Source organism: Phalacrocorax aristotelis, chromosome 2, assembly GCF_949628215.1.
Source record: "Phalacrocorax aristotelis chromosome 2, bGulAri2.1, whole genome shotgun sequence".
Classification (NCBI taxonomy): Eukaryota; Metazoa; Chordata; class Aves; order Suliformes; family Phalacrocoracidae; genus Phalacrocorax; species Phalacrocorax aristotelis.
In genome coordinates, this window is record NC_134277.1 from 55,912,503 (window position 1) to 55,934,022 (window position 21,520).

The window sequence follows — 21,520 nt, forward strand, 5'->3', positions numbered from 1 at the left end:
TTTGGTGAAACAATCATGCCTTCTGCTGTAATCCCAACACTGGTGTCAAGGTCAATGAAACCCAGTGTCCCCACTGCATAATTTAAGAATCATATCACTAAAAGCACGTTGTTTCCAGAAAAAAAGAGGGTTGTACAATTAAAAGAAAAGTCATTGCTTCTTACAAAAATCCTCATTTGGGTCTTCTGAGGTGCAACATAAAATTTTTAATCAACTCAAGGACAGTACTGAGTGGAGCAGAATATGAACTGAGGTACCTAACAACTTCAATTGTTCAACCTACTACAAAGTTAAAAAAAAAAAAGCACAAACACCAGATTTTAGGATTTCATTCCACTGTAGAAACCACCACTGCACTTTCAACTTCACCATTCTCAAGAATGAAGATTTGGGGCAGTCTCCTTCTCCTGTGGGTCAGCTCTGCAGTGAGTAGGGAAGACAGTATAAGGAAAGGAGCTGTACATCTGTGGTTGCTTAGGACCCTTGCATTCTGCTCACGAGGGGCAGAGGGGCAGTGACCACTACTGCAACTTAAAAAATTGCCAAGACCACCAGACTTGTCAGGTGGTGTGAATGTGGTTCGTTGGTCTAATTGCTGTTGGGCAGTGAGAGCATGAGTTGTTTTAAATCCCTGTACCACTAATCCTTCATTTAGAGCTTGGTGTCAACATTCTTTCCCTCAACACATTCTATGGGTTTTGCATTAAAGACCAAACACTCAATAGCTCTGCTTGTATATACCCACACTGAGTTTCATCCTACCAGAGCTAATTTTTGCAAACCAAGAGAAAAGGTTCCCCGCTGCCCCCTCCCCATATTGCCAGGACCTCCTTTAAGAATTCTTTACATCTTTTGCATGGGTCACAGAGCAGCTAAATCATACAAACTCTGTGATAGGTGATAGCATGCCATTAGGTCTTGATTCAACTTCTGGACAACACAAGAAGAAATTAATTTTTAAAACATACTGATATACAGTGTGCATATTAAGCAGTAATCTGGCTAAAAATTAAACACATCTTCTAACACTTTGTACTTAAATACAAACTTCCACTTAAAGAAGCAGCAGTATTAATGAAATACCAATGCATTCACACTGAGGTCAATTTAAACAAACAAAACCCACTGAAATTAGCAATGCTTTTGTAGCTATTACATTTGTCTTTTGTCTCAAACAGTGATACCCTTTGCTGCTCTTTGAAGGGACTATAAACAAGGGAAATAACTATACAGGAGAAAAGGAGTTTAACTATGTAAAAAAATGAGAATTGCAAAGCGACATGAGAGACTTAGATGTGAAACTGCAACTGAATTTCAATAGCATTTAAAAGGTCTTCCAATCACACCTTTTAAACTCCTGCTGAAACCCTGTCACATGTACAAGGTAAAAGTTAAAGAAAAATGTGTCACCCCCCGCCCCCAATCTCTAATATTGTAATACTGTGTGTTACTTGAAGCAACATCAATTTTAATACAAAAGTAAAAGCAAAAAAAAAAAAACCAAAACCCCAACCCATCAGCAATCAGAGGAGTGCAATTCTCTTCTTTTTAATGCCAACAGCACCTTCACAAAATCCAGATCCTTTTGTGTTTTACACACTAACATTCCTGTTCTGCAGCCAAAACCAGCAAATCGAATGCTAGTTGGAGTATGCCCAACAGCTACTGTCTGGTGCTATACAGACATATACTGGAATGCATTTGTAGCATCTCAGAGCATTCTAAAAGAAATCAGATACTTTGTTTTGAAAAGAAGTTTTGAGACTTACCAAAATCTTGTGCTTTTTTATGGTTTTCTGACTTATCTCAGCTGCCATCAAAGCCTCCTAAAATCAAAAAGTAGAAAACAGAGATACTAGCCAAATACAAAAACTTTCAGTACAGAAAGCTCTAGAACTGCATAAATCAACTATTTTTCAGAGCAGGGTGTTTGAAGCGCTAGAATTTTTAATGCCATGGATGGATGAACAGCTTTGAATTCATACTCAAACAAAAGCAGTCAACCAAAGAGAAAACTACTTTTGTTTCCATCTGGGTTCACTTCACATTACTATATTAGGATCAAATCGCAAGATTACGATGAAACAGACAATGCAATCGCATTGGATCATTTTCAAATGAGAACCCTTCACTACCAAAACCTGTGAAAAAAATCATCAGGAAAGGGGGTGGGGGAAGACTACCTTCCACTTCCCCAGCCCAAAAGTCTTATCCAGTCAGCCTGATTTATATTTGTCATTTACCATTCTTCTACTTCTTTCAGACATACAGAAACAAAGCTGGCACTTTTACAAACAAAATGAAACCTTTAACATACATCATAACACACAAGCTATCTACTACCCTGAATGGCTTTCTCAAAGGCACACGCACAGCTGTCACTTGCAAATTACTGGAGTCTTTGGGGACCAAATGCTGTGATTTACATAAACTGCAAAACTGCAGTCATCATATGAGTTTGCCATTCAGATGCAAAAGCATCCACAAGGATTTAAACAAATATGCACGAGGAATATCATGATTGCATTAACAAAAGGAATGCGTGCTGAATGGCTTTCTCACATTTTTTTTTCCTTACAATGGGTGTCCAACAAATAACACGTAAATAAGAATCTGCAAGTTACTTTATGCATCGTAACAAGTGTTCCAAGTCATTAACTGCAGGACCTCAGAATCCAGAACACAGGGTGCATGTTGATACTGTCTGTAAGAATTTATTATTATTGTTTTAGGTGTTTAGATATACATTCTTAAACACACCAATATTTATGCAACCAAATATTGAGCTGCTCTTTATCCAAGGGAGCTGTATACCTTTGTTTTTTAATATTGGCTCTGCTTTTTTGTGAGTAACAGTACTTTCAGCACTAATACCTACAGTTCGAGCCCATATTATTTTACTTTTAAAAGCTTCAGTGCTGCAGGTAAGGAACACAGAGCAATGCACAGTACCCTAACACAATGATATAGAATGAGAAAAATCTAGTATTGCCCACCAAGTCCATTTCCCGTCCCTCTTTAGGCGGGTAGACCTAGAAAAATATCCACTGTTAGACGACTGTTAGTTAACTGTTCTGCCGCTTTAAAACCAAAACCAGCTTTAATAATTTCCAGTGCCAGATAATACATTTCATATCTTATATTGAGAGCAGTATTCACAGCATCTAGTTCAGCCACCTCACTCGGGTGCAATTCAGATGAGTTGTTTCAGTAGTAAGACTAACGCTCCAGAGAGACAGAAAGATGCGTAGTCAACTCCTACCCTTTACAAGCATTTAGTCAACGACTGTAGGAACAGAAACTATCCAATCCAAACGACCTAGCAAAGTTCATCATCCCAACCCAAACCAGGAAAGCCTGAAGGAAAGAATGTTATAAAAATTACTTCGTATTTCTTCTTTTCAAGAAGCCAGTCAATGTGGTCATCTTGGTCCCGCTCTTTAGCCACAACCACATCTCTTGGGCTGATGATATAAAAAAGTGATTCACCTTCCGAATACTCTGCAAATGCATACACAGTTTTATTATTATTATATTTTCCTTAAGTAAAGCCCTGCTTTTTAGTACACCCTTGAGGGGAATTTAAAAAGAGGAGATACAAGGAAGATGGCAAGGCTACTCCTGCAGAACATGCTTGTTTGGGAAGCTGTATTTTCCAATAAATTAAAACTGGTTTAAATGGCAAAATAGCTTTCAGAAAAAAAACAAACCACTACAGCTTATTGCAAATTCTGATTCATCCACTATGTGTAAACTTTATGATGGTTTAGAACACATTATTATACTTTTAGAGGACTATTACACTACATAGCCTGCAATAAACTTATCCTCCCCATCAAGGTCAAGGCCATCAAAAGCATACATGATAGATGCCATAACCCCTGGGGACACAGCACATCATTACAGCAATGCATTTGCAATGCTATAAGTTAAGGTTATGTGTATAATGCATTTGCTTATACCATAAGCCTCTATTTTTGAGTAAGCTCAAAGTAAAAATGTACTTAAATGTAAAATCAAACAGAGAAGATGACTGTTCAGAATAGTTATTAGTTCCACAGAACCCATGAAGAAATACCATCAATATTTTGTAGGTACAGGAAAGAAATCCATCCCCCATCCTTTATCTGTATCTATACATGCATACAAATACACCCCTGAACTGATAAGCAACTCACAAAATAATGTTTCTTTTAAAGCTATCAAAAAAATTTAGGCTTGTCAGGTCAACTAGAATATTCATTAAGCATAAAAGTACAACTGTGGGCATCAATGTTCTGCTTAGGGACAGGTACAAAGAAATCCCAGTTCTACTGATAGCAGCAGAGATGTTCTGGAGATCAGGAGGAGATATACTATATTTCTAGTGGCTTAAGGGCACTGATGTACACAAAGAGGCCTGCCAAGCCTATGATTTGAAGGATGCTGGCAGAGAAGATGCTTAAAAATCAGATTCATGGATTTTAAAAGCCAGAAGGAATGTTTCTGAATAACACAGGCTATAAAATCTTCACCAAGGAAGGATTTCTGCATCAGCTTTGCCATATGTCTTTCTGAACTACAACACATATATCAGAAAACCACCCCATCTTATTTAAAAGGCTGGTATATATTGTGCCAGAGCTTAATCTCCCTGCCTGTTACATAATTAAACCTATCTTCTAGGCTGAACTTGCCAAACTCCAGGTCCTATTCATTACATTTTACCATTCTGGGGTCTGTTATACCCCAACAGCTTTGTCAGTACGGGAAAGCTAAACATCAGTGTGCTCCTTTTATGTTGATCCAGGTGCATCTTATTGTTGAAATGACATTTATTTAATCTTTGTCTATGAAACAGCTTTTCTGGACATTGTATCTCTCATTTCACTATTCCTGAAGGCCCTTGTGCCTGAAGAGACACAGAGCTCCTACAGATCACATGTTGAATACATATCCATTAAAGATACTGCCTTCCGTGATACTGGACATTACATGAGTTCTATATTTCTGCCTTCCCCATTATGTCTGACTTGATAGATGGCACTACAAATCCTGATGTTTAAATATCCAGATCTGTTTTCTTTCAGGTGACTGGTTCGTGTGGATTTCCACTTTATACTTCAGTGTCGTAGGCAGTTATAGACAGTTATTCAAGAAGATGACATAAAAATGAAAAAGGAGGCCGAGTCCTCCTACATCAAGTCTTTTTTAAACAAGTTATGAAAATAAAAAATATTAAGAACACCTACCTAAATGATAATCTCTACATTCGTTTTCCTGAAATCCTCTTACTGTTAGTGCATCAGAAGAGATCTCTTCACATGACTCAGGTAGGGGTTGTACAATATCCAGTCTAGGCCTTGCACAACACTCCACTTCCTAGAAAAACACAAACATCTTAGCTGCATCCTACACAATTTACCTTAGCAATGTCAGCTGATGGTCATCTACAAACAAGGCTGAAATTCAACAGCTGCAAACATTCCCAAAGGTCCAGTACTTTGCACTGGATACTCAGTTGCGCACCATAAAAGTTGCATAGTTGTACTCTACAGAGTAGCTGTAATTGCATCTGAAACACAAAGGGAAATTATTCCTACTTGCAGCTTGCCTCCCTTGAACAGATCAGTGCAGAGAAGGAGGTTTAGACAAGACACAGGTCTAACTCTTCCCCTGAGTTTGCTCACTATTTTCTGCTCTTGGTCACAGAACTTTTCAGGGTTATCACAGATGGTCGTCAACCATTGCATTCAACAAGCAACAGAGCCATTTAAGACATGTACTCAGCTGGGCTCAGGCCCCGAAGGACAGAGCTCTATGAATCAATGATATTCTGGTACCAAGATGAACTTGTTTTTTTTCAAAGCTGGTGTTTAAGTTTGCACTTTTAAGCGTCCAGCAGCAGCTGGGAAGAAATTAATCTGAGAATAATGTAAAACCCTTGCTGTGCTGATAATCTTAGAATATCATGAACTTCCAAGTGCAATGTAGGTGGTTATGGTAAGACAATGTCATAGATTTTCATCTTCTGTTCTAGGGAACCCACTGCCTTCAACTAGCTGTATTTTTAATTAAGGTCCAAGACAATCCCTTATTTTCTGCTTCTGGCTGTGAGTTATACAAAATGCAGAATGAAAGAGTGAGGAGACATATAAAGTGGATTTACACAGCTCTAGCCTACCCATTTGGCAGCATCATCACGTGGGTCTTTTCTCAATTTAATTGTTCCAGTGCAAGTGGGGGGTGAGCAGAGAGGCAGGGAACTCAAAGCAAGCCATGAGTTCAGTTCTGATTCAATTTGTACAAGTAGGAAGCTGTTGCTTCAAAGCTGTGAAATCAAGCATAGGAAGAACTCACAACCCAACAGCATTTTTGGCGAGCAGTACTTCTCCTGGAAGGTCAGGCAGCTTGGGCTCCACGGAGCCAAGATGGCGTTCCCACCACACCATGACACAGACTCAGTGTCAGGGAGGAGAGGAGTTTTGTTTCTTTGCTAGAGTTACCCGGAGGACGGAGAAGTTATCAAAGTCCAGCATTCAGAGTTTGTTTAAATGGCTAATTAAAAGCCAATACATGAAAAAAAACTCTTTCCTATGTTCTATTACCATTATATCACCTGAAATTCTCATCTTTCTTTCCTGAAGCAGTTAGACTTTAACCTTTATCAGTCACTACCTCCTTTATACTACCTCCTTTCACATGCTGCTACTTCATTAAGAGCAGCTTCCCAATTTTCTTGCTCCCTAGCATTTCAACCCACCTTTTCCTCCCCCTTCCTTATCTGATTTGTTTGCCTCCTCTTCTTTCACTGACTCTTCTGCACTAGAGGACTACTGTACCGGCTCTCTTGGGAAACACTGCTGTGACATTATTTTTCTCCTTAATACAAATAAAGAAATTATAATCTGACATCCTGCAGCAGAGCTAGAAGCTAACCCTATTGATTTCAGCAGGCTCGAGCATTTGTTTGAACCTACAGCATTTCATTGCCTAGCAACTTGTGCACCCAGTTGCTTAAGGTTACTATGGTGATGGTTGTCTAATGCAGACGTACTATCAAAGAGATGATCAAGAGCATCTGCCATTCTCACACCGCATCTTCAAGGATTTCCTCCACTGCCTCGCCTTTTATTTGGCAACATGAAATAAATGCCGGAGACAGACACAGCACTCGCCTGTGCGCAGTAAAAACGGCTGACATGAATTCTAATTTCTACCTATCTACAGATGTATCTTGGTGCACACAACTAAAGGTCCTGGAAGCAAGGGAGACAATGATGCCACTTGCTTGCAATAATGCATCCCACCACTGCCGCAGTGACTCCTATTGCTTGAGTTGATCAACTTCACTACTCTCATTTCTTCTAAGATGCAGTGTCAGCAAGCTCCTCTTATAGCTAAAAAAGATCCTTTATTTCATCTGATGCAGAAACAGCAGAAAAAGAAAAGGAGTGAAGGGGGGTGGGGAGGGGAGAAGGCATTAAAAAGAAGAGAGAAAGACCATCTATATCTAGAGCCCTTCTCTGCCTCTTGCAAGAAACAAAGGAACCCAGATAGGACTTCTGAAAGGTAAGTACATCAGTCATCAGTATCACCTCCACTGACCTTATTTTATAGGTCAGAGAAGTTTCTGTTCGCTACCAGCGGACTACAAATTCTTTCACAGATCAACAGATCTATGAGACTAGTATAAGCACCAACTCACAGAGCAGTTTAGTGTTGTGAAGAAACTGTAACATAAAAACAATTACCGTTTTTTCAGAAATCTCCTTTACATAGGAAAGTATAACAAGCTGGTCACAGAGAGGCGCAAGTCCACTGATATAGAATTCGGTGTCGAACTGGAAAACTGAAATACAGGAAAGATGACAGATTGTTAAACAAATTGATGTGTATGAACTACTCCCTAAGAAAAACATTCAACTGATTTTCACTGGCGACCAACACCATGCAGTAGCACTTCAGAGAAATGAAGACTCGATACATATAACAAACCTACAGACTTTTCCCAGTTGGATCAGCAAGATGAAAAATTACATTTAACAGATTAAATTCCATTAAAGCTTGCAAGAAGAAATGTTTGTGCTCCAGGACATGCTAGAGATGAAACATTTTAAATGAATGGTCAGCCTGATTTTCAGTGATCACGCTGAAAAAATGGAAGCAAAACCAAAACTAAACTCAAGAATACAGGCAATAAATAGAACATCTTCACTGGTTTGCATATTCGCAGCTAGTTCACGTGACCATAAAAGAATCACATGTACTACACCTACTGGTATGATAAATGAAAATACAAAGATCATTATTTATTTAACTATCACCACGCTAAACGTCACAGGAAGATTTACAGATACCCTCACTACAAAGAAAACATACAGTTAAATAGTCCCTTTCCTTGTTCATAAAACTGAAAATGTAATTTCCCAAAACGGAGACAGTTACGTCACGACTATTTTGAGAAACAAAAAAGAAAGCTGAACTGCATTTATTAAAAGCCTCATAAAAGCAGACCTCTGCCACAGAAATAGCTAGTTAGTTTTATTCTGCTGGATTTACAGTGCAGGCATTCAACATCTGGGAAGCCCTCTCTCATGGGGCCCAAAACAGGCATCACCGAAGTGCTTATTTTAGATAAACTTATACCTATAAGCTCTTACAAAAATATTAGATGCATCATCATTTTCTCTCAAAACATGGTTTTAGGAAAATCTAAGTATAAGTAGGAAAAAAGTTTCCTTGTTTACTGCTTAGCATGCTACATTACTAATATCTACTGCTTACTAAAATAGTTACTGATTATTTTAGTAAAGCAAAGAGAAAATGCAGCATGACACAAAAAAAAGCTAATTTTCTTTAGCTAAGGTAATAAGAAGGAACAGGAGAAATAATCATCCTCCTGCTAAAGGAGAAAAAAATACTGTCAAGTAAAGTACAGATTTGACACCTGTCTCTCAATGAATAAGCAAATACTGTTTTTCTCTTAATGACTGTTGACACTTCGACATCACTGGGGGACCAAAGCACAGCACAAGGGTAGAGCACTCAGTCTATTCTGGGAGAGGGTAGGTTCACATTTGTAATCCTGTACATAATTATTTTGTTCTAGCCTGCAAGACTGATATTACTTTGACTGTGTCACATGTTGCTCTGAGTGATGATTTTAAACAAACCATGTCAGAAACACCTACATAATATATCTTACTCCCAGTTTACAATTTAGTATTTGGCATTTTAAAAGAACACAGAAGGCAGGAGATAAAACATGGAAAAGAAAAAACCAAGTGAAATCCATAATGCTGGCTAGAAGGACAAGCAAAGAAACTTTGATTTCAGCGTTAAAAAGTGTCAAGGGAAGGCTATCAAAGGCATATAAAATATTGTGGTTTGAATTTGGAGAGGAAAACAGCATGGTGAATGGTACCTTTATAAAGATTATGGGGACAGTTTTAAAAAAAACCATGTGTGCTTCTTTGACTTTCACTGGAACTTTAGTTCCTTTGCCAGTGAAAAAGTATGTAACGTCCACATAATGGTGTATTTAGGATCAAGCAGTGGTACTGTTCCACAAGACAGAAGAAATAAACAAAAATCATCACTTTAAGTTTGGTTTTTAAAGAGAGTTTAATTTTCTTGGTTTCACTTTCAGCTTTCTCTCAGTTCATCCTCCTCAAGAGGCCTTGTTGAAACACAATGCTCCATCTCTGCTGCTACAGCCTTGAACAAAGAATAGCTGGCATAGACAGTGCATCTTGACCTGATAAAAAAACCTTTGATGCAGCTAATCAAAAAAGTTTTACTGAAAAATATTATATAAGTAATAGCTGCACAGAACACTAATAGGTTAATTGGACTTACTCTCTGGACACTTTGTTGTGATGAAAGGGGGGGAAAAATCCAACACACAGGTATTGCAGAGATGCTGTTAACTTGAAAAGGATCCAAAACAATTAAAAGAAACATAGTACTGAAGTAAATGGGAATGACCAAGGTTTGGCCATGTGTCATACATGTTTATGCCTGTCATAAGAGAAGATGGAAGATAATGCTGACAGTGGATCTACTCTATGTTCAGCATCTATGTACAGCTGTCAAACAAATTACCAGCAAGCAAAAAGAAGAAACCGGCAAATCTGTTTTGTTGTTCATTAAACGAAATGTATGAAATACACCACACTACAGAAGTAAAACAATAGATGCTACATTATTTACCTAAAGTCTATAACGCAACTTTCTTGGGAATTTAAAGATCCACACACATGTGGTGGACTGAAACTAAAAGAATTCTATTTCATTTAATCAAATCTCAAAACCAGCCCCTGCTTTTCCAGTGCAGATTTATAGAGTGAAACTCTGGTTACATTGATTTCAATGGGTCCAAGGTTTCAACATTGTCTTTTGGGAAAGTAAGCAGGAAGCTGAACTAGCATGCAGAGAATTAACATGAAATTTAATGTGTGGAGAAAAAGATGGATTTTTAATTTTTTTTAATTCCATATGACATATGAAAGAAATGGAAAAGCCAACACACAAGCTAATTTCTAGGTAGTCCACTCATGTATCAACAGCTGCAGAGCCACAAAGCACCATGAACTGGCCCAGCTTACCTAGAACTCTGGTGCACTGTTAGATGATGGGGTCATGCCATTATGCATTCCCAAATCACCTTTTAACCGGCTACTTCAGGCACATCTGCAAAATTTTCAGTCATTGCTGTGGGCCACAGTACAGCATACCCTTAAGTGTTTTCAAGATGGTATCTCCAACACCAGTGTTTTTACCAAGCTAGGTTATTTATGCAAAACAAAATAGTATACAAAATGGCTATGATACAAATATGATCATGTTCACGCAGTTGCATCTGATATAAAATATAAAAAGACTTTTTTCTTCTTTTTTCCACAGTATGTGCATTCAATTCTAGCTAGACGACCAGAAAAGGTCCCATATAAGTATCACTTAAGCTGTCTTCAGATGAATAGAAGCAAATCACAAAGCATACACATATATACACTGTATATTTTGTTGAAATAGAAGAATATTCTTACTTTTAGGTGTACTATATAACATAATCCTTGAAGAAAATAAAAATCTCCTATTTTTTTAACATTCATATTTTTCTCTGAAAAACCTTCATATACAAACACCTGCCCCACCATTTAAGTATTTCCCTACAAATTGTTTCTATCTGCCAAAAGACTCTGCAACAGTCTTAATACATTCAATTTTTCAGGGCAGACCTACCTCTGACTAGAAGCCTGAGCAGAAAGCTCAGGATGTGCCCAGTTAAAGACATGTCAACCACAACTCAAAAGAAACTGTGAACTTCTGGGGAGGAGCAGTGCAGTAACCCATATGAAGGTCCTTTATTTGGGCTTGAATATCCTTAGAACTCCCAACTCCCTGCAGATTTTCCACCCACACTACTATATGTGAAATAAAGCAACTATTTACCTAAACATATACATGTTTTGGCATTTTAATGGACTAATCTTTTCCTTGAATTTTAGTAGGAAAGGCAGTAGGGTAAGACTAAAATCGATTGTGGGTCCTATGCATCAATGACTAGCAAAAACTGTTGCTTCCAAACTTGGAATTCACACCATCTGCTATTCATTTACAATAGAAATGGTTGGAAAAAATCATATTCAATTTTATTTTTGTTCAAATGTTGAAGGTCCAGAAAAGCTTTGGAGAAAATTTAGCAAGCATTAATCAATCATTCTGTATACAACTTCAAATGCCACATGGCAAAGAGGAGGAGCATTTTCATTAAAGCTAAGCAGGGCAATGAAAATGATACCGTTAATTGAATATGACCACCGAACAAAAAAAGCCACCTGGGTTTAAAATCAAAACCCTGTAAAAGCTCTGTCACTGAAAGCTGTTGCTTTATTACTTGCTAGCAGCACAAAATGGAAACGAACAAGAATTTCGATACTAAAACAAAACAATTTATCTCAATTACAATATCACACTAATCAGAAACATCAGGAAAAAAGCCCATTCCTTCCTCATGCCAGTAATCATCCATCTGGTGAGGTCTACTCTTTCAATTAAATCAGAAAAATGTTTTGTCTACTGTAAGCAGTGTTACAATTTGCTGTTTTACCTGCAGTCAGGTTGTGAGAAATAGAAGTGCTACCATGGTGCTGAAATCATCTTACCCCTGTTCCACCTCACACAGCAATAAAAATCATCTTTAGAAATACGGCAATTGCCTGTACAACTCTCCAGCTACAGACACACAGAACTGTTAAAGAAATCCCGTGGAATCCCTGATGACAACTGGAAAGTCAGGAGCTTAAGTTTCAAAGCTTCAAAGTTGATTTTCTGAAAAACTCTTTTTTTCCGTTACACGTTGAACTGACAAAACGTTGTTAACCAACAGGGAAAATATTCAGGAGTCTGATAGCTTTGACTAATTTTATCAAGAAATTTATAAACGATCGGTTTGGTTTGTGGCAAAACAGGATAAGCAAAAGTCTAAATTGAATCAGCTATATAAATGGGTTGAGATTTTTTTTTCTTTTTGGCAATTTGCTTCTTAGAGTGTAGCACGCTTGTTCCAAAGAAATGTCTACATAAATCAGCATATAAAGTTGATGACATTTAGTCACAGTTAATTTTCTGCTCATCACATTCATCACCTGAGCTTTAAGTTCCCTCTATATGAAGAGAAAAATGCTGGTATGGTAGATGCCAGTATCTCACTTTACAAACCAAAAACTAAATACTCCCATGTTTTCTTTTCAGATAAAATGTGCTGTGTCAATGCTTGGTGGTAACTTGCCGTGCAGTTATACAGCTATTCCCTCACAAAACATATGAATGTGTTATTACAAGCATATCCACAAAATGTAATTTTTAAACCAGAATTCTACATTGTGGGGAATTTGGAGGAATGCAGAGGGGGGACAAGTGCTCAAGAGGCGTTGCTGGGTGGTTAGCACCTGAAATTAAGCTGAGATTCCCCAGATAAAATTTGGGCTAAAATAAATTGAATAGGAAGTCTCTAACTGACAAGTCCTCTACTGACTTCCAGTGTTAATATCTATTTTCCACTATCATTAACAACCTCGGTAACTGAGGCAGAGATAAAGCACTTCTTTATAAAAGTATATAAAATCTCGAGTTACTTGACCAGGCCATCAAAGACTACATGCCCTTTTTCACTTTGAAAAGGCATCATATTAACTGCAAAGTGCTAATTGGTTCTTCAGCAACCACCCTTCTTGCAGGCTCCCGTCGAGGAAAGGTTCTCTGTTCAGACCAGTAGTTGTCCAGCATTACAGCTCTTGTACACACATCAGGAGCAAGCACAGAGGTCAAGTACTCTTTAAGAAGGATCACAATGGCATTTAGTCCACGTTAAGCCTGTAATTCAATACCAATACTTTCTAATCAATACACTACTTCACAGCGGTAGCTGACAGAGCTAAACTGATAGGATCTGCTCATCTAACATACATTTAAACCTAAATAGAAACATTTCACTGGAGTTTATCGTCAACACTGAATGATGACCCATGTAGGCAATGAACTGTAACATATAACCAGAGACAATGGAAAAGATTACTGAAGAAAAGTGCCATTAATATACCGAAAGATGTAAATAAAATTAGCAATGCTACACGGGTCTCAGTGCATGAGACCTGTATAATTCATCTAATTTATTTTACATGTAATCGTGGCATTATCTTCTTTAAAATAAAACAGCTAGAATAGTTTAGTGGTGTTACTTTTCCACATTATGGGCCATTTGGTTTAGCATCACAGTAGATACCATATTTATTTCCTGCCTCAGAGTACATATGGCTATGTGTCAAAACAGAATCAAAGATGAGGAGGGCCTTGTTACATAGGATCCTATGTACCTAACCTGCAATGCAGGAAATGCTCTGTTTCCTTATTCAATGGGCTGCAAAACACTGAAGAAACATTTATGATCTACTGATACGATCATGGTTTACTATCATATTATTGTGGAACTTTGGGGCCCTCAGAATGGCTCTGAGAGAGTATAAATCTGAAACCACTGAGATATGAGAAAACACTATATTGTCATAGGCTCCATAGGTATTACCCTGATGAACAGAGTATGAAGTCTCCTACTTTACCTCTGGTTTTGCAAAAAATTGTAAAGGCAGGAAGAAAGAAAACAAACAAAAACACTAAATGTGGCAAAAGTTATACTGTTATGGGTTTCATGATGCCAAGATATTATAAGCCAAAACATCTAAAGGATATTCAGCTATCCTGCCACTGAAGGGTATCATTGCCTTGTGTAAATTCTTAACATTATGAAAGTGTTTATCAGCTTATGCACCCACTTAGGATATTAATGGTCTTGCAAAAAAACTATACTGGCTACTGCTCTGCCGATTAATAATATCAGACGTTCCAGCTACGCCTTTGAAAAGTAAAGTTGAAATAAAGTTGAAATAGATGCTATGGCATGACACACAGCTCTCAAGAAGACCTTCTATATGATTACATCAAAAGCTATTGTAATTTATATCGAGGCTTGAACAAATAATGTCTCCCTCTTTTCCCTCCCAATCTAATATCCACGTTCCAATGAGTGCTGCTGACAGCATTTGGCAGAGCTGTTTCAGTGCTTTGACCTGAAACCAGAAAGAAAAATCTCAAGCACATTGTTAACAGGTTAAGTTAGATAAAACACCTGTCCTCAAGAATACAGAGAAGATTTTAGGCTAAAAATTCTAAGATGAAAAAGTTACTTCCACAAAAATCTCTAACCTTCAGGTCTGCACCTAAATAATCTGATGGCAGCTATTTTATTTTAAATGAAATTCCAATAGTCAGTCACATAAGACTAGCTCCCTCCACACAGACACACTATAGCTGAAGTAGAAGTTGCCTCTGTTCACTATGTAAAACCCCCCATGTAATTATTTTCTAAAAGCTACTTATGGGTACAGAAAATATTATATAAAAGATTGGAGACTAAAACTCAAGACTAAACTTCTCCTTGACAAAATTATCTCAAATATCCCAGAATTCCACAGTCAACAATTCTGTTGAGACTATGTAATCTTAAACAACAAATAGCTTTCAGGTCTCAGTTAATTGTCAGGCATGTCATCGCCTCTCAGTATCCAGAGTTCCTACAGAGTGTAACAAGTCCCCTAGTTGATTTTCAGAAGCTATTTTAAAATGTTTCTTTCCTGAAATCAGAAAGCAGAATATACACCTATGTCATGCACCATTCTAATCTGACATGAGTCAGGATCTTCCTTGAACACTCTTGTCTACAATCTCATGTCAAAGTTTACAAACTGTTGTCCGCTCCAGCCTGCATAGTCCCAGAGGGGCTGTTTATCTTCCCAGCACTACCTCTTCATAGATATTTCCTTTCTCCAGAATAAGCTTCTGGGGACAGTTGTGACCTTTTGTTTACATCCCCTCTTCCCCTCCAAATTTCCCCTGAATTCAGCTTTACACTTTCCTTAACATACAGTTTTGTCAAGACCTCTTCCATTAATCAGCAATAATGAAATTTATTCACATCACCTAAACCAGACAAGTAAGAAAGCAAAGGAGAACATAGAATGCAGAACCAAAAAAGGCAACAAATGAAATTCAAATCCATTTTCTAGTACTATATGAAAGAGATATTAAAAAAAAAAGAGAAAAAAATTATAAGCAGTATAGTCAAGCAATACATAATCAAATAAAGTAGTGTCTATTTTCTCCTTACTACTACACCGATCATCAACCAAGATGAAAAACCAAGTTCTCTGTAGGAATCTGCGTGAAGAGAAAGTTAAGACATCCACTTTTCACACAAGGATCTCTGATTTTAGATGATCACAGAATTTAAGACTGTCTATTAATAAAAAAAAAGAAAAAAAAAGACTATGCAGGAGGCCATTATGACAACCTCATCAACTAAAAGTGAGGAGACATTTATGCTACGACTACATGTTGCCTCTGAACTGTAACAGCTTTTTCAGGCTAGAATGTGAAAACAGACCTTTACAGCTCATATCATTTTGAAAAAGAGTGCATTCATACAATCATACCTATTTCCACATAGCGGTTTGGAAGGTCACGCATTTCGCTGGCATGCCGTTCTTTTACTGAGCAGATCTAGGAAACAGAAATTTGGATCATTATGATGAACAAACAAACTGTAATTCCTAAAATGGATCCAACTTTTCCCAGAAATTCTTTTTCTTACTGAGGCATTCTCGGACATGCATTTCTGTATTTGAAAAACACAGGCTAAAAAACAGTGACGATGCATCGCTGAAGAAAACCAGACAGAAAAGTTGTAGCTGTAGTCCACTGCCTTATAAGTATGCTGGGAGAGGAGAAGGAAGATGGACCACACGAGAGAAATCTGAAAACATCTGCTCACTATGATTTCTTCATAATAGCATATATGTGTTTGGTTTTGGTATCTGCTCACACTTTGCATCTCATTACCTTACCATTTCAGTAAAAATATGCTACTGCAATTTCAAATAACAGGAGGAGAGTATGTACCTATAAAGAAATGCAAATACCCAAATGTCATGAAGCACACACAATACAAGGGGGAAGACAGATGCCAAACTTAGGACAAACCTCCTCATTTTTAAAAGTCTATGTTTAATGCTCCAAAAGGTTTTTATACTTCACCTACCTCACTTTACCCTCCTTTTCCATCTACTCCTACCAAGCACTTTTAATTTCCCACTGTGCAGTGATGTAGCAGCCTGTTATTAGAAAACAGCTAACAGGCTTGTAACAAACTCATGTCAGGTGCTGGCCTGAGCAAATCATAGTCAGTCTGCAGTGCACAAGTTTGAAATGCCAGTTTCCTGTTGAAAGCGGAACAAAACCCCAAGCAGCCTGTCCCCCACCCCATCCCTTTTTCCCCTCCCCACCCCACAGTTGACCAAAATGATGTGGTTGTTTCTGCAGTCACAACCTCCTCAGCCCACAGAACAGTCCTCTCCAAAAATACCTCATGGAAAGTTGTTCTTTCTTAATGCTAATCAAAAGACATGAATTCAGCAGCCCACTAAAAGCTTTCAGAAGAGGAAATCTCTCCAAGGCACAGAGGAGAGAAGTGTCCCCGAGGATTACATTCGCTGCGTGCTCACACACAGAGATCTGTCTGACCGCTGGGTGTCTATCACTCCTCCCCCTCATGAGGGTCAGTTCAATGACATTTCTATGGCAGCAGGAGTTCTGCACACTCTAGTCAAACCAAATTCTATTTTTTTCGATTGTCTTTGCTTTTCAGAAATAATCCTCTGTTTGTCTGTGATAACAGCAAGCATTTATTACAAAGACAGGTAATTGCACCTTTACTGAATTTCCCCAGCCAATAATCAGCGTTAAATTATCCTTCCAGCAAAGGCTGCAGGGATACATATCTGGGCGAAGGCTTATGTCATCTCGAGGCACATTGGTAATTCTTTGCTTGGAGATCATGTCAAGTATCTTCACGCCCTGAAAGTTTAAATACAAGAGAACTTTATTAAGTATGACAAACTCCTACTCAACACATCCCATATTATTTTGTACACTAAGGCAGCCATAGCAGTTCATGGCGTAAGTTTCAGGGTAGGGCTGAGTGCGCCAACAGAAAAAGCTCTTGATACAAAGACCCATCTAACCCAGGAGGTGACAGAAGGAATGAAGGGATTAGGGTAAGTTAGATATTTTAAATTCACATGCCAAATGAAAAGATATAGTAAGTAAATGGAAAAGACACAATAAGTGAATGAGTGATAGACTAGCAACTCCAGTCAGGAGCCAGTTCAGCTTCTTGGCCTGTTGCTACTACTGGAGAAATTAAAAAATCCCAGCTCTTCCACAACATCCCCTGTAGAGAAGCAGAAATTTCCACCTTGGAAAAAGAAATGATGCAAAGCAACAGCTCATTAAGATAAATTAGGCCAATCTGTACTTCTCCAAAAACGCCTTTCTACTCTTACATTAAAACAGGAAAGCAAGCGTATTTAAATGATGCCTTGTTTTGTATCCTGAGATTTTTCAATGCCTCCTCAGGAAATCTCCTAAACTAACAGAACAAAAAGTTTAAAGAAAGGAAGATTAAAGTCACTGGGGGAGGGGGGGGGGGTGGCGGCACAGGGAAGAGCCATTAATCAGATTTTAACATGCCATTTAGAAAAGGTGAGCTATAACCTTTCCAATAGTAAAATGAGACTAATTTCGTGTTAAGTAATAACTTGTTCTTAGTGATTTAAAAACAAAAGTCCCCAAAATAAACTAAAATATTTTAGTAAATATTTCCTTAAAGCTCAGTGAGTAGAAAAAACAACTCTCATGACCATGGGAAAGGGGATGGAAGGGACCTTGAAAGGTCAGCGTCCAGGATGCTGAAATATAGTTTGGGATTTCTGTTGTTCAGATGTCTTCTAAGTGTCTCGTGATGTTCAAGAGATGCCCCCCGGCCCAGGTTTGCCTGCCGGTCGTTAAGCGTGGTGAAGGTAAGGGGCCATCCCTCTGCCTGTAGGCTCCTGGCTCTGTCTCCAGCAGGTGCCTCGCAGGTGCGGCCGAGAGGGCTGCCTGGTGGGAAGAGTAGGGCCCCCAGGGACCGGGGCTGTTTGTTGCCCTGGGGAGCCTGTCCCAGCGTGGGAACAGAGCGGGAGCATGGCCGAGCAGAGCCCGAGAGAGACGTGACACCGTCCTCTGGCACGCTCCTGCTCTGCTGTGGGGCGGCCGCCAGCCTGCAGACAGGGGCTGGGCGGGCTGCAGCTGTTTGGGGGGCTGCCCCACTTTTTAGTTTTTAGCAGAGCTCCCCTTTTTCTGGGGCGTGGGGTGTGTGTGTGTGTACCTTTGTAAATGGCACTATTAAAGTAATGAGCTGCAGGTTGGAGCAGATTCCCTTGTTTAGTGCCCTTCTTGGGGGTGAATAAAATAGGGGGAGTCCTGGCGGGGGTGATGGCCCCGGTGTCACTGGGGTGGCTGATGCATCAGAGGAACAGGTTTCCCCCCACTGCGAGTTTCTATGTCCCCAGCTGTACAGATTCAACCGTTTGTAAGTCAGAGAGTCTAAACATGGGCGTCATGGTCTAAGCCAGGTTTTGCCTTTTCTGTTTTTCTTTTTTTTTTGTTTTTGTTTTTGTTTTCTTTTTTTTAAATCACAAGGAACAGTAAGTGTTATGGGGGTGGGCCAGGTTTTTGTTTTTTTTTTTCCCTGTGATCTTTGTCACTGAAGAACTGTGAGCGTGGAACACACTCCTATTGGTGACTCTGAGGTTAACAGTCATCAAGGTTTCAGAAGCAAAAACTTATACACAGCATCTTCAACATACAGAGCCCAGATCTCTGGGTAACATAAAAAAGGAGCTTGTTTTGTTTTTTCTAAGCTCATCTGATAAAATTTGCAATCTTGCTTGAACTGCATTTTAGTGAAGTTTTTTTTTTTAATTAATCTTACCACTTTGACTTCAAGGATGATTTTCACATAAAAGTGACCCATATCACACCTTCTGTTTTTCTACAAGTCAGCAAATCCTCAATGGGATAGACTAGCTTACGTTTTAAGTGCCTTTCAAACCAATAGTGTGGGATCCTCTATAGTCAAAAGTATGCCATTGGCATCATAAACCAAAAGGACTACCAGAGCCAACATCTGACCATGAAAGAGCCTAAAACCTGTTCAACTGGGAGTTGGGCAGCCTAACGCCGCTAAGGATTTGGTCCTCAGGTGTCTCAGTTTGTAAAACTTACACTCTTGGCCATGGAGGAAGAAGAGGGTGAAGCAGCAAACATGGGTTACCTGAGCATCTGACAAGCAGAATTAGACCTTGCCTAAATAATCTGCAGCCCATCTCAGAATACCCAATGTCAAACAAGCTCACATATAGTGTGCCAAAAAATAAAAAGGCATAAGAAAATAAAAACTAGGTAGCAACATACAGAGAGTAAGAAGCAAGGCTATAAAAGATTTTCTCTGACTTTGAAAGAAAAAAATGGAACACAAAACCTCGCTAGAGGATGGAGAAATTTTTAAAAGGTAAAGGGGGAAGGGAAAGGCCACTAACCAAATATATTAATCTTTTGGAGGGCAAGTGTCATTTCATTTTTCATTGAAAGATAGGCCCTGACCATGACTTTTTGTCTCTGACAGATGGCTCTCAACATTTTATTAGTATTCTGTGTTCTGATGTGGCACATCATCTCTAGGGATAGCTCTCCTCAACTGCCCTATCTATTCCCAGCAGATTCACCTAGAATATATATTTTAATTGTATGGCTCTGAAAAGAACAAAACCTTCAGAAGAGCTAATGTAATGACAATGAAGCACTCATTGAAGTTTCAATTCTAATACAGTTATTAAAGGGGAGTAAATAAACAAAAGTTTACCTCTAACAATTTCATATCAAACTGGTTTTGAAAGGAATAAAAGAACAATGGCTTTAAAATATTTTAATAAATGCTTCCCTTCAGGAGGGAAAAACAACAGAAGGAAAAAAATCTAGTGTTTCAGAAATACTTTTTCCACATTTTAAAATAAGACTTTGGAATTTAGACGTGATACACACATAAAAACATATCCCTCACTGCTGAGCTTTAAAACACAGACCTTGACCCATCAATTAGATATACAGTGATAGGTGAAATGCAACACTCAGCATGAAAGCAATGGCTCCCTTTAAAATATGAATTACCCTTAGAGGAAAAAGGACCTATTTTCTCCTAAGTCTAGCCTTTTCTAGTGGCCTACCAAAATGAGAAATTGTAACTATCATTTTTTTGTAATCTACAACATTAGAAGCACATATGATAATGCCACTTCAGTACAAATTACAAAATCCAGACAGGTTTGGGGTTTTTTACAGGATGAATAGTGGGGGTGATGATGTTTTTTTGTTGTTGGTGGTGGTTTTTTTTTTTTTTAATAGATTTACATTGGCATTCCTTCCTCAAACAGTTTGCTTCAGTACATTGCACTGGTCAAAACTCTGCTAGGCAATACTGTATAGCAGCAACCACCCCCAACAGTGGTATGTAGAGCTACTTTTCTTAATTTCTTCAGAAGTGGCAATCGTATGGAGAATGCTGCCTAGCCAGCAGGAAATGCCGGAAGAAATGTCTACAAAGAAATAGGATCTAAAACACGATCCTTCAATGCCTTTTATACGCGATTCTTCAAATGTACCATTTTTCAACAGAATATTTTGGCAATTAACATTGAAACATTTCAAATAGTGTAATGGCAGTGGTATTTTTGTTCATTTAAAAGAGGTGAAAAATACTTACCATATTATTGGCCCAAGCAATTAAGTGTCCTCTCCATTTTACATTTCTTATATTTCCTTCCCCTTCATGTAAAACCGAAGGCTTCCATCTATTCATCCAGCCTCTCTCATACAACAGCAACTACGAAGGAGTGCAATAAGACATATATTCTGTGACACACTGCTGTATGTAAACATGGGAGGTATTTTTGCCTCATTTTCAAGGGCAATGAAAAATACACACCTATCACAAAACAAAAACAAATACAATCAAACATTTTCATATAGTACATATGAATTTAAAATC

The 21,520-nt window shown here is 38.4% G+C and overlaps 1 protein-coding gene across 4 annotated transcripts in view; it reads right to left on the reverse strand.

The window, feature by feature from the left end:
• VPS41 (VPS41 subunit of HOPS complex) overlaps positions 1-21,520 on the reverse strand; it is a 111,240-nt gene that overhangs the window by 30,387 nt on the left and 59,333 nt on the right. For all 4 annotated transcript variants that reach the window (XM_075083678.1, XM_075083677.1, XM_075083679.1 and 1 more), the window contains 7 exons: positions 21,236-21,355; positions 17,305-17,451; positions 16,032-16,098; positions 7,734-7,831; positions 5,232-5,361; positions 3,386-3,501; positions 1,770-1,826 (listed from right to left, as the gene is read on the reverse strand). In XM_075083678.1, the coding sequence (XP_074939779.1) occupies positions 1,770-1,826; positions 3,386-3,501; positions 5,232-5,361; positions 7,734-7,831; positions 16,032-16,098; positions 17,305-17,451; positions 21,236-21,355 (735 nt within the window). The remainder of the gene's footprint in view (positions 1-1,769; positions 1,827-3,385; positions 3,502-5,231; positions 5,362-7,733; positions 7,832-16,031; positions 16,099-17,304; positions 17,452-21,235; positions 21,356-21,520) is intronic.